Source organism: Orcinus orca, chromosome 7 (assembly GCF_937001465.1).
Source record: "Orcinus orca chromosome 7, mOrcOrc1.1, whole genome shotgun sequence".
NCBI classification, from domain to species: domain Eukaryota; kingdom Metazoa; phylum Chordata; class Mammalia; order Artiodactyla; family Delphinidae; genus Orcinus; species Orcinus orca.
Genome location: NC_064565.1, coordinates 50534128 through 50547962, shown reverse-complemented (window position 1 = coordinate 50547962; position 13835 = coordinate 50534128). Strand labels below are relative to the sequence as shown.

The 13835-nt window shown below is 33.3% G+C and overlaps 1 protein-coding gene across 2 annotated transcripts in view; it reads right to left on the bottom strand.

Annotated features, from left to right (window-relative positions):
• Positions 1-284: 284 nt before the first annotated feature.
• PSMD14 (proteasome 26S subunit, non-ATPase 14) overlaps positions 285-13835 on the bottom strand; it is a 94962-nt gene continuing 81411 nt past the window's right edge. For both annotated transcript variants that reach the window (XM_004266269.4, XM_049712778.1), the window contains 3 exons: positions 12987-13112; positions 3154-3216; positions 285-698 (listed from right to left, as the gene is read on the bottom strand). In XM_004266269.4, coding sequence (XP_004266317.1) covers positions 600-698; positions 3154-3216; positions 12987-13112 — 288 coding nt within the window. In that variant the 3' untranslated portion in view covers positions 285-599. The remainder of the gene's footprint in view (positions 699-3153; positions 3217-12986; positions 13113-13835) is intronic.

Below are 13835 nucleotides of genomic sequence, written 5' to 3'. Positions count from 1 at the left end.
AAATACTGAAAGTATAATCTGTTAACAAGATATTGAGTATTCAATATTAACTTGTGACAAATATTTTTAATAAAATATGTCAACATTTTTCTGGGTTACTCACTAATGAGGTAGCCACTCTTTAATGGCAGTCATTTTACATTTGTGAAGTTTTGTTATCACACTGATGTTTTATGTGTTATCTTAAATTACAAAGTAAAACATATCTTTGTGTGAGATTTCCAGTGCACTGTCAAATGTTATTCTGTCAATTCCACCCAGTGCCAAAAAGACCTCAGGAGACATAGACTGTAAATGTATTTTATTTTGTAAGCAACAATCAAAATATATTTGTGTTACTGATTTCTTCAAATATTAAATGGGATCTTAACAAAATTTGTCCACTTTGATGTATTCTTATACAACTTTGGAATCTGCAAAGACCCTGACTAAAGAAACAGAAGTAATTGCACAACGGAGACTGAAGGTGTTACAGTGCTGCAAATGATGCCAGATGTCTTACATTTAACCAAATACACCTTCAGAGGTCCCTTGATTTTGAGCATTAGGAACAAGAGGACTATACACTGAAAGTATCACTAAGAGCTTTTTGCATTGCTTTATTTAAATACAACAGTATCCAACATAGCTGCTAAACACTGGACAATATTTGAAGTCATAAGTACATCCACATGTTCCTCCAAATGACGTTTGGGGTCCTAAAAGAAAAAAGGAATAAGGAAAGAAAAAGAAAAAAGAACCATATTACTGGTAGATGAATTATTTAGATTTTTTTTCAGTAGCTGATGAAATTGGTAAAGAAAGCCAAAACTAAATTTATATATATTTTACAATTTAACTTTCCCTATATATTGTTACATTTTCAGGATTTCTAAATCTGTTAAAATGTTAAGGAGCTGATAAAATAAAGACCGATTTACACAATCGATGTTATGACTCTGCAGCAGAAATGATAAAGAGTCACAAGGAATTCTATACAAATCCGAAATCATCTGATTTTTTTAAAAAAGCATAAGCATTTTATCTGTGTGTATAAGCCTGATTATGTGTGTATACTTTCTGCCATTCATATATACTGAATGTCTGAGGGGGTACTTTACTCAAAGCAGACATACCAAAAGGAAAGAGTTCAATGTGAATTCTCATCACTTCCTCTGTAATTTTAATTTAATTCCTATGTAATTTTAATATTTCAGGAATAGTGCTTTAAATGATTCAGGAAATATTCTTGGATCAAAAGTCACTGTTAGTAATTTAAAAATTTAAATACAATTTGGATCAATTCTAAAACGTTAAGGATATTTCGTGTAGCTATTTTGAAAAAATGTATCACAGAAAAGAATACAGGTACAATCCATTAATTTAAACCTGATCAAATCTGTATTTGAAACATCTGAGTTAAAAACAAGACTTAAAATTGCATTGTAATAAAGGAGGTTAAGTTTAAATGCTTAATATACATTTATGTTTAAGGCTGAGCTGATTGAAATATTTCAGCTAAATTTGAAAGCTTTGAAATAAAGGATAGATACTGCACACAATAAAAAACTTTCAACTAAACCATTATTTTCTTATATGTATTTTGCTAAAATACCAAGACTCCTAATTTTAAACAAATGTTCACCACTGAAATTACTTCTTGGCTGTTCTTTTCTAAACTACAATTTCAATACGCTTGATTTCTTTAAAATACCCAGAGATACAACACGCTACAAATAATTTCAAATAACTAGACCACAACACTAAATTTTCTTTATTTCAGAAATAAGCCTTAGGACATTTTAGGTGACAGAGACTAAGAAAGACTGGCAGGAGAAAAAGATATTGGTCTGATTCCATCATAGGCAGTTTTGCTTTTGCCACAAAGGAGGCCAAACTAGTGAAGTACTATATTTTTAAAAAATGATTCTGATGATTATTAAACTTTGCCAATTATATATATTTTCAGTTTCACTTTTAATTTCTTTGCTGCTAACTGTTAAATAGAATCTACATCAAGAAACTATAGCATCAGAGTCATTTATTCAAAAAATAGTTACTGAATGCTAGGCTCCAAGTTGGTGATCTAATATTACATATTAGACTAAAATAAGTAGTGGGAAAAGACAACAAGGGTGACTGTATCACACAGGATGAGAGAATAAGATGAATTATACCTCATTTTCGGTTTTGGAGGGTTCTTCTTGTTAATGAAACTGTAATATTCAGAATGCAGTGAGATTTGACTTCACCAATTATGATACTTAAGTCAGACCTTTGCCCCTACTGCTCTATTGGAATAACTGGTTTTGCGGTGAATTGGTAACACACTTCCCTCAGTTATCTACATTACTTCTTGTGGCAGCTGGGTGATTCTTAGAGATTTCCCATCCAAGAATGGTCCTGGCCCAAACCTACATAGCTTGTGAGATGTGATGGGATCAGAGCATATGGTAGGATGGCTGAAAGCAAAGACAGCTTAGTGTCTTGCATCTGAAATATCAAGATTCTGCCAACATCAGCAATATGATAACCATGTTCCATGAAATGAAAAAATGTAATCAACATTCTTTAAAAAACAGTCTAATTAATCTGTAGATTCTTTTAATTGGTTGCTGTGTTCCCCCCAACCTTCAGAAAAATAGGAACTAAAATATATATTTCATCTTGGGAAAAGTGAAAGAGCAAATACTTAAAACCCTTTCCCTTCACTCAGTAGAATCCAACAGGGCTCTAAGCTTTCTCAGGAATATTACCTATATATTGAAGCCTACATATTGATAAACTATATCATTTTTAAAACTGTTACATATAAAATAAACCTATCATTCTATTATCTTCATGGACAATATTATTTCAAGTAAAAATAGTGCTTGGAAAATCAACTCAGGACACAAGTTTCCTACTTTATTTCTACAAAATTGTTTTCACTAAAGATAGTATCTCACAGGTATATTTGTGATTTACTTCTCTATAGATGGCAAAAAGAATCTGACATCAAATAATTCAGGGACCTTTAAAATTAGCATCACATTTACATGACAGAAGAAAAATGTACAGTGAACAGACAGGGAAAAAAAAAATCACAGTGAACAGACAGGGAAAAAAAAATACTTTTAACTCTACAAGAGCATGTCATTATGTGAATGCATAACCTATTACAGTACACCTCACCTGCTTGCCAACATTCTTTATTGCCAGCTGTTCAGGTGTCATCTTATCTTCTTCTTCTACAGCCTGTGAATGAAACACAAAGGACAGAGTTTCAAATTCTAAATGTACTTTTCCCACTGCTGAATAATCATCAGATAATGATGATCATAATTTTCATTCACAGAACCTTTTATTCAAGTAATTTATTGCACAAAAAAGCAATTCTGCTAATCTTCAGAACAGCCTTCAGGGTAATAAAAACTATAACCACCATCATTTTGCAAACAGACTTAAGAAATTTGTAAAAGACATTGAAAATATCCAATTGGACCACCAAATGGAAGTGGTAACCATTTGAAAACTGTTACGGAATTATCTGAGGGATGGCCAAACTGGAGGATGGAAGACCCTAAGGGAGCTGCTTGTGGCACTGGGGTACTAACTACTCCCATTCTGTCTCCTTTTTCTTTTCCTACTTTCACTATGGCTCTCCCCCAACTTCCTATTATCTTTGTCACCTTTTTCTTGTCAACCAAACTGTGCATACCCAGTATCTAACTATCAGTAACACTTAGGATCAAAGGACCTGCTACTGACTTTTGATCCACAGTTAACAAATCATATAGTGTAATCCCTTAATACCTTCACATATTTAAATCTGTAAAAGTAATAGATGTACTCAGAAAAAATTTTCAGTTCTCCACATGAATGATCTTTAATAATCATGAAGAAATAGAGTAATCTGAAGTTTTCAACATCAAAAAATTACTTGAAATAAATGCCAAATCAAATAAAAATTAATTCAACCAAACCATATATACAAACCACTTTCTACTATTTTCAAAGCCAGCTACAAACTTTTATGTGTATGACCATAAATTTTCTAGCAGAATAATTTTGAAGTAATTACAACATTTAGATTAGCTACCAATATTGCCCTCTACCCTAATAATGCACCACTGTGTAACCTCTTTATTAAGAATTCTAAGTTTAAGCAACCTCCTTCGTAACAGTTTTGGGTATGGTACTGCCTGAAGCTAGGACTCTGCATCAGGTGAACTCCTGGTCTATGATTTATTCACAGCATTTGATAAATGGAAAATGAAGAAAATTTAAGTATCACCAATCTTAAGAAGTAATACCATAGCACTTAATATGGTTACAAAGGGGGTGAGAAAACAGGGGCAGAAAGCAGGAAACCAAAATCCCAGTGAGGGTTAGATTTGGATACTCTAAACTTAATCATCTCGCAGCTGCCAAATTTCTTCATGTGTGAACAATGAACACGTAGGAAATGCAATCATCAGACATTTCCCATAAACTGGGAAGTTTGGCTGCATTTCACACCTTCTTAATAGTTTTGTAAACAGAGAACTTGAAAATGAGCAAAGATGGCAAGTATCTAATTTTATAAACGGACAAACTATCTGGAGAATTTTCCACAGTAGAATCTGCCTAAAGAGAAAAGACAGTGAATAAGTATTGTATCTACTGATTATTACAGGATACTTATTTACAACACATCATTAGGAAATACATTTATGACTCATAAAACTAAAAAGGGGAAAATAAGTTAATAACACTCCAAATCTAGAATTCCCTAGACAGAGAATATATTCATTTTCAGAGTCAGATGTCACTCCTATTATTCGCAGCTAGTTAAAAAAAGTATCTTCTAACTGGAAAATTGCTTCTCCTACTATCTCAGTGTTTTACATATACAGAAACACTGGCAACGCATAAAAAGTTTGTCTTTCTAAATTACTTTTACAAATCATGACACTATACCTTACCAACCTGAAAACATATTAGATAAATGGAACAATTCACGTTAAGTCTGTACTCTATATCCATTCAGTGTTAGTTCTATGCACACGCCAACAATAGTACTTTACGGTACTGGAAGGAGGTAAGGGTTTTGGGATTTGGCTCAAAATACCAATCCATGTACAAAATAGTTATTATGGAGTATTTTGGAGTGTTGCAAATATCAAAGATGGCAGACATGCAAAGATGAAAGTAAAAAAGCACTTAAAGCATTGATCTTATTTGAAAGGTTAAACAGAATATAAAAAGCTCTAACTCAATTTAAAAAATCTTTTATATCATTTAACCACTTTACCAATTAGTTTTTCCATTTCCTATAATTAAAAGAGAGAGTTCACAAACTCTTTGAGAAGTGCAGATGGTAAAAAGTACTCCCAGCCATAGATGCCATCTGGAAAATGAGGAGCAGCTGTAGATTTAGGCATATACTAAGGTTGCAAACCCCCATGACAAAAGAGTAAGCACATCTCTTACATTCTGAGATAGACCAGATCATCACATTAAACCCCTAAATATTTTCTCCAGCTACCTAAGTTACCTTTATCTCATCTATCATCTGAGCAAGACCAGTTTGCCTTCATTCATAGCTCTAATCTGGCTAGTCACCAGGAAAAATTAAGAAATGGTAGCAGCAGAAACAAATGAAATTCAGGCACAGGCAGTGTCCTTACTAGGGGAACTTCTGTGTTTATGGCAACTTCTGTGATTTGGCATCAAATTTTGCTTTTGCATTCGTGCTCTTCGGTTTACTCAACCAACAAAAAAGCACTGAAAATGTTTGTGGCTATTCACACTAGAAACGTTTTTAACAGTTTATCAACAAAGACCCCCAGATGGCTATCCCATCATGCACGGTCTGCACAGTTCTAAGAAATTCCTGGAATTTGGTCTGTTGTGTTATCATAATCCCCTCGGATGTACCCCCCATCTTAAAGAGGCTTTTACTAAAGCCATTAACCTCATTATCTTTTTCCTGGTAATAGTCAAATTTCTCAAATGGAAAATCTGTGTTTCAAATTCTACCATTTTATTTACCTTCTAACAAACATGGATTGGACCCTTAGCACTTCATGAGTACTCTTTTAAGGATCTCCACCTGGCAAATTCCAATGGACTCAGTTTACTTGAACTTTCTGAACACCTTTTCCAATACCCCTTTTCTCTTCTAATCCTTTAACCTCTGCTTTCATGACACCATGTCTCTTATTTCACTTTATATGTCATATCTATTCCATTCCTTGGGCTTCTTTTTTTCCCTTTGATATGTTTGCAGTGTTCACTCTCAACATGCCATGCTTCCATTTAAGCACATGCTTTGTAAAATCACCTATATGGTATATTTTTTCACCATTAAACAATCTCTGCATAAACTGCTAGTGAACGTAATATAGGCATTTTAGTTCTTTCTTGATTTTCATAAAAAGTCAATGCATTGACTATATAACTGAAAATCACATTATGGGTTATGGGGATAGAGAATAAGTTTAAAGAAATGGCTTTTATAAAACATACTTGGGAAAGCAAAATTAACGAACATGAAACAATTAGAAAACTATATGAGAAAGTATTACAGGTGTGAATATGGAGAACAAAAAAGTGGGTTCCCTACAACCATTAGTAATTAAACATTAACATGTACATATTAATTTACTGAATCCTTAAAACATCCCAGTGAAGTAATCTACATTTTACATAAAGAAATTAGGCACTATCTCCTATATGTTAATTCCAGCAATACTTCTACTATAAATTTTTTTTCTAACTCTCCTTTTGAAAGTGCTTATAACGCTCTAGTACATTCTATGTATGTCCTCAACAGTAGAATTTTCCTCATTTTATACATTCAGTAAATAACTATTAAGTACTCACTATGAGTAAGACAGTTCTTGCTCTTCAAGAAGCTTGCATTTGGGTTTTACTTTACCTGCCTGTAAATCTCAAATTATAATGCAATATGAAATATACAAAAAAGGAGTGTGCCCAACTGATGGGGACAATATAGCCACACAGCCAATAAGCAATGAAACTGTGACTTAAATACAGTCTTATCTATCTCCAAAGACCTCAAAGCAACATTCATGGCAATTCGGGAAATCATTACTTTTTAATGACACATCCTGAATAAAGCCAAACCCATGATTTATTAAGTGACCCAGAATACGTAAATTCCTTCTAAAAATATTATAAGGAATCCAATTTTAAAATATAATTATATAAAATAGAGATATAAAATAAACATCATGTGTGTGCCCATACAAGTGTGTGTATGTATAATAGAAACTGCAGTTTAGACTGTTGAAAAAACTTTCTATGGCAGAGTCTACTGCTAGTTGCCTACCTAATACACATCTTCTTTTATAATATAGCTCTAATTTTATTAAAGGCAGTAATGCTCCCAGGTAAAAGACTATATAGCCTTTCTCAAAGCAAAGTATGTCCACATGATTAAGTTCTGCCAATGAGATATAATCAGAAGTGCTGGGTGGGACTTATAGGAAGGATCCTGAACAGGAATTGATTTAGTTGAGAGGTCTCTCTCTTTTGCCCTTGCATTTCTTCCTGTTGCTTGGAACTCAGATGGGATGGCTAAAGCTTTAGCAATCACCATGAATCATGAGGAGATCTAAACGATGGAAGCCAATACAAGGAAAGTGGAGCAAAAGATGGAGATATCTGGGTATGTAAAAGTAATAACTTCAAAGTTTCACATGGACTTGAACTGCAAGAGATGTACATTCCTATCCTCTTTAAGCCATTGCTACCTCAAGCTAACACAATAGGTATAAATAACACCTGCTTAGTGCAAAAACTAAAAAGAATCCAGGATTTACATAAAGTATAAAATTCCCCTACCTTCCACCTGAGAGGTGACACTGTTAACAGCATAATACGTTGAGATATATGTGAGACAGGTATCATTGAAAAATGGAGGGAAGGTAACATAGTAGGGACTTTTCATATTGTTACACAATTTCATTTTATACACATAACATCAAGTTTTAAATATTTCTCTAAGTTGGTACTTGTAGAATTTCATTCTTCATAATAAATCCTTAAAAGAGAACACGTTGGCTTAAAGAGTTATATGCACTTAAAATTTAAAGATAAAATGGGAGATGGCCTTCAAAAATGTCATATATCACTTTTTTATTTTCCTACTAGTGGCGCATTCTCCCAAACCATTTTTTTTAATTTGAAAAGAAAAAAAAATCTTATACTTTTAACTTTTTTCTTTGAATACTTAATAAGATTGAATTCTTTTTCATGTTTATATGCCATTCATCTTCAGTGAATTTTCCAGCTCTGTTGTCCAATTTATTATCCTTTCTTTATATTTTATAGGAATTCTTTGTCTGTTATGTACTTTTTGGATACTAGCCTTTTCTGTGTTATAGGTACAAATATTTTCTGCCAGTCTGACTCCTAATAAGCATTTAATAAATGTTATTTTTATTGCAGGTAAACTTTACTGTCAAGTTATCAAAATTTAAAAGCTCACTGATATTCTTACTAGCACTAAAGTAACCTTTGGGAAGCTTGACCACAGCTTTACAAATACTAAGTCTTACTTTTGGAAATGGGAATTTATTCACAATGTTTTTAGCATTTTTCAAAGAAGTCATATATACATATTTATGCATTTACATTTTTTATGGTAGTTATTCCTAAATACTTTGTAATTTTGGATGCTTCTGTAAACTGATTTGCCTTTTATATATATATATATATATATATATATATATATATATATATATATATATATACATTTTTTGTGTGTGTGTGTGGTACGCGGGCCTCTCACTGTTGTGGCCTCTCCTGTTGTGGAGCACAGGCTCCGGACGCGCAGGCTCAGCGGCCATGGCTCGTGGGCCCAGCCGCTCCACGGCATGTGGGATCTTCCCGGACTGGGGCATGAACCCGCGTCCCCTGCATCGGCAGGTGGACTCTCAACCACTGTGCCACCAGGGAAGCCCTGCCTTTTATATTTTTCAACTGGTTTCAGCCTATGTAACTGCATGGCTACATAATTCTCAATCATAATAGTTCTAATAGTATTCTAGTTTAGTTTCATGTATTTCTATGCTTGATTGCAAACATATCCTATCATACTTAAATAATGATAATCTGGCCTGGTTTCCCAATATTTATATCTTATTTTGTTTTTCTTATCTTATTGCACTAGCACAAAACAAGACCTTCTTATTTAATACAGCTACTTTGATAAACCAAATGTAATCATATAATTACATATTTTGTATGTAATTACATAAAAGTTGCATCCAAACCTTCTTTCAGGTTCCTAAGTAGGCAGTTTTTCTACCTGAAAAGTAAACTGTCAGATCTCTGAATTTATAGGGCTACATGCTTGAAAACAAAGCAAACTTTTATGTGTCTATGCTATTCTTAAAAAAGTCTTTTACAATTCATTTTTTCACTGGCAGATTCATTTACAAATATCCAATCAAATGTTATCAATATTAAAATACTGATACATCTTGGCACGAATAAACTAGGAGATTTGGAATAAAAGAGTTGTGGGTGCTAAAGTTCAGTAACTAGAGAAATCAATGACTAATAATCAAGCAGAACGTCTGCGTGGACTTCAGACTTGAAATCAAAAAGTTGGTACAAAGGAATTTAATTATTTTCTAACCTTCTTTCACTTTAGGAGCTAACTGGCACGTAACAGTAATTACCTTAGTTTAAAACACCAACCAATTAAAAAGAATACTATGAAGAACTGGTTGTATGGGCCTTTCTTTTTATATTTTAAGTGTTACTAAAAACTCCACCACATTCTCTTTCAATCACAGAGGGAATTACAGCCCCAAATTTGGACTCCTTCATATCACAGCTTATACATTGTTTTCACTTTATAACCAAACCTTACAAATTTTTGAGTACTTCAGAGATTTTTTAAAACTGTAAAATAGCAAAAACTTCTGTGGATGGGCAGCAGTAACCATAAATAGGTTATTTCCTGGCAGTAGTACCAATAAGAATTTACTTAAACTTGTAATGTTACAGAGAAATGAAAACCATTCCTACAGTCCACTGAATAATAACTTAAATTTCTTTAAAGGTTAATTTATAAAAGGTTAACTGTTTTAAATAGGATGAACTATTGTTTTCTCTTTAATCTCCACAGCATGAAAACATACACTAGAAAGATTAAATATATATATATATTTTCCCTACAATCTAGAAGCAATGGGAATTTCCAGCTGGAACACTACATATAAATCAGGGCATGCTCTTCAAAGCCAAACCTAATTCTGCTGGAATTTAGCTTGTATGGGCCCATCAACATTTTTTCAAAGCTCAATTCTCTCAAAAGGCTTGTTGTTAACACTTGGCAAATCTTATACACCGTCCCTTGGTTAATATTTATTTTGTAAGATGTGTTTAATTTAAAAAGTAAAATATTACTTTTTTGGTGTGTGCCAACCAATATCAACTTTAACTGTCTCCAAAAGCTCTAGCCCCCACCATTAATTTTTAGTCCCACATAGTAAACTGCTTGTTTAAACTTTTTTTTTGTTTTTTTGGCCGAGCCATGATTTGTGGGATCTTAGTACCCTGACCAGGGGTTGAACCTGCACCCTCGGCAGTGCAAGTGCAGAGTCCTAACCACTGGACCGCCAGGGAATTCCCTGCTTGTTTAATCTCTTTATCTTCTTTCTCAATCTTTCTACTTCTACTTAAATTGGAAATGTTAATGGTACCAACATACTTCTGGTCACCTAGGCAGGAGACATTTAACTCATCTTTGATTCCTTCTTCTTTTACTTTATCTATCCAACTGGCACCATGTTTTATTTTATTAGTCTATTGATACCTCCCTTCCCACTGCCACTACAGTAATTCACACACTTAGTACCTTTTGTTTGGGTAATAGCAAGCTCCTCCTAAATATAGAATCTCCATTTCAAATCTCCTCTTACAACACTCTTTCTTCTATAGCCTTGTCAAATTATGTTTCTAAAGTCAGGTTCTGGGTATACCATGCCCCTGATCAAAAATAACTCTATCATGATTCTCCAAACTCTGTTACTTGACTTCAGTAACTTTAAAAATCTTTATTCCCCACTATTCACCCTTTATGTACACCCTTCTCATGTACTCTAGCCAAACACAGTTTCCTAAAGATGCCCTTGCTTTTCTGTCTCCTAGTCTTGCTCATGATGTTCAGTTGGCCTAGGGTAACATTCCTTTGTACGTCCAAATCTTATTCATGCTTTAAGGTCCAGTTCAAATGTTATTCTCTAAAGACATCATCCTGGGTCTGTACCAGCTGAAAGCAAAAGCCTTTGAACTTCTACAGGACTTCACATGGACTTCTCTATGGCAGTGTTCTCTAACTTCTAACTTGAATGAGTATACAAATCTCTTGGAAATCTTGTTAAAATGTTGATTCTGATTTAGCAGGTCAAACACCTGCATTTCTAACAAGATCCCAAGTGATACTGATGCAGCTGGTCTGTGGACAATCTGAATACTAAGGTGTTATCAAACACACGAATTTTGGTCAAGTACTCTGGTTATGAAATTTTCTTAATGCCCCTGTTTTCCTAAAAATGAAGGAAGGATCCCTGTTTTCCACTGCAAATTGTACAGAAGATATTTGATAAGTATCTGTAAGCATAACACTGTATAGTATGTATATGTTTTACAAATTGCAGGTTTTCAACCCATTAATAGGTTGCAAACTATATGTCGATGTATATAATATGTATGTATATAACTGAAACAGTATGAAATTGAGTCAAATGAGAAAGAAAATAGAATATAACCACTTGTAATAAGGGTAAATATTGCTTCATAAAACTTTTGTTGCAATATATATACACACATACATATACATTTGCAGGTACTGGGTCAAATGTAAAATCTATTCTTTATATGGGTTTTGGTCAAAAAAGTTGAAAAATACATGTTATGAGTTGAATCATGTCCCCCCTAAAAGGATACATTGAAGTCATAACCCTGGTTAGAGATTAGAGTTATGCTGCCACAAGCCAAGGAATGCCTGGGGACCAAGAGAAGCTAGAAAAAAAAAGAAGGATGCTCCCCACTAGAAGCTTCACAGGGGGCATGGCCCTATCAGTACCTTGATTTTGGACTTCTAGCTTCAGAATTGTGAGGGAATAAATTTGTTGTTTTAAGTCACCCATTATATGGTAGTTTGTGATTGCAATGCTAGGAAACTGATACAATACAGAAGATACATTTTAGTCTTGGTCAAGTATTCTCTTAATTTCAGAATTGTAAAAGAACATAAATCTATAAACAAAATGTTATCATGGCCACATATACTTTAGCATACAATAAATATTTTCAGGAGATTGTGAAAAATGTAACTTTTTTACATCCTCATATGAAGTGGTCTCCCTTTGCTACTCTTTACATCATCCTGTTTATTGTCTTCACAGCACTAATTACAATGTATTATGTTGTGTTTATTTGTTTACTTTCTGTTTCCCCTACCAGAAAATAAATTCCATGAGGATAGGTCTTATTTTTTTACCATATCCCCAGCACCTGGCACATAGCAGGTTTTCAATAAATACGTATTAAATGAAAAACAGAGAAGTTCATAAAATAAGTTATATGTTATCAAGTATTAAATGCTGTTGTTGTTCACATCTCCTTGTTCCTCCTTCCCTTCCAAGAAAAAGTCCTCTGAATAATGAAGAGATTTCAATTGTAAAGCTATTTACAACAGGGGTTGGCAAACTATAAGCCACGGGTCAAATCTAGCCAACTGCCTGTTTTAGTAAATAATGTTTTACTAGGACATAGCCTCACTCATCCCTTTACGTAGTGTCTGTGGCTACTTTTACACTATAACAGCAGGGTTGAGTAGTTGCAACAGATTGGATGGCTTATAAAGCCTAAAATATTTACTATCTGGTCTACAAAATAGGCCATTCTACTCTTAACTATTTATATTTATACAATGCCTGATATCTAATCATATATATTCTAAAGATTATAAGAAATAAATGTTGAAAGTAAGTTTTTACCTTATTGTAATTTTTGGCTAATTCCAACATCTCTTTTACCACTGATTCATTGTGTTTACAGTGTTCACTGTAGTCCTGAAGTGTCAAACCTTCCATCCAACTCTTCTTATGCAAATTTAACAACATCTAAAAAATATAAAGAAAAATTAATTATTTTCCTGTATTGAGAAAATTTCCTTTATTTGTCTTGAGAAACAACTTTACAAACAACTTTTGGAATTAGTGAATTTAAGTTTAATTTTATTAATTTAAATAAACTCTAATAAGTATCCTTCTAAATTTATATTAATAAAATCTAAGGAATACTCCAACTCATGGCCTTTGCATTTGCTGTCCCTTTGCCTCAAAGGCTATTTTTCTTATCTTTCTATGGCTTACACTTCTCACTTCCTTAGATATAGCTGCCATTCCTCACCACTATATAATAAAGCCACCCCATACTATCTAAACATCTTTCTTTCCTTAACTTGCTTTATTATTTTTATAACACTATAAACAGCTGAAATTTTTGTTTTCTTGTTTAGTGCATTTCTCTCCCATTAAAGAGAAATCAAGGCAAGGACTCTGCTCTGTTTATTTCAAGATTACCAAGGTCTAGATTCTAGAATCTAGATCATAATCTAATCATAGCAAATACTAAATAAGCATATGTTGAATGAATGTAACTACTATGTTACACACAGGATTTCTAATAGTTCATATAGCCCTGCTCTCAAATGCCGAGATAAGGAGGTAAATGCCTCCATTTACTGAATGACTGTGTCAATCTTTCTGAGTCCCTGTTTACATATCTATGAACTGAAGGCTTGTATTAGATAATCTTTAAATTTTCTTCAAATTCTAATATTC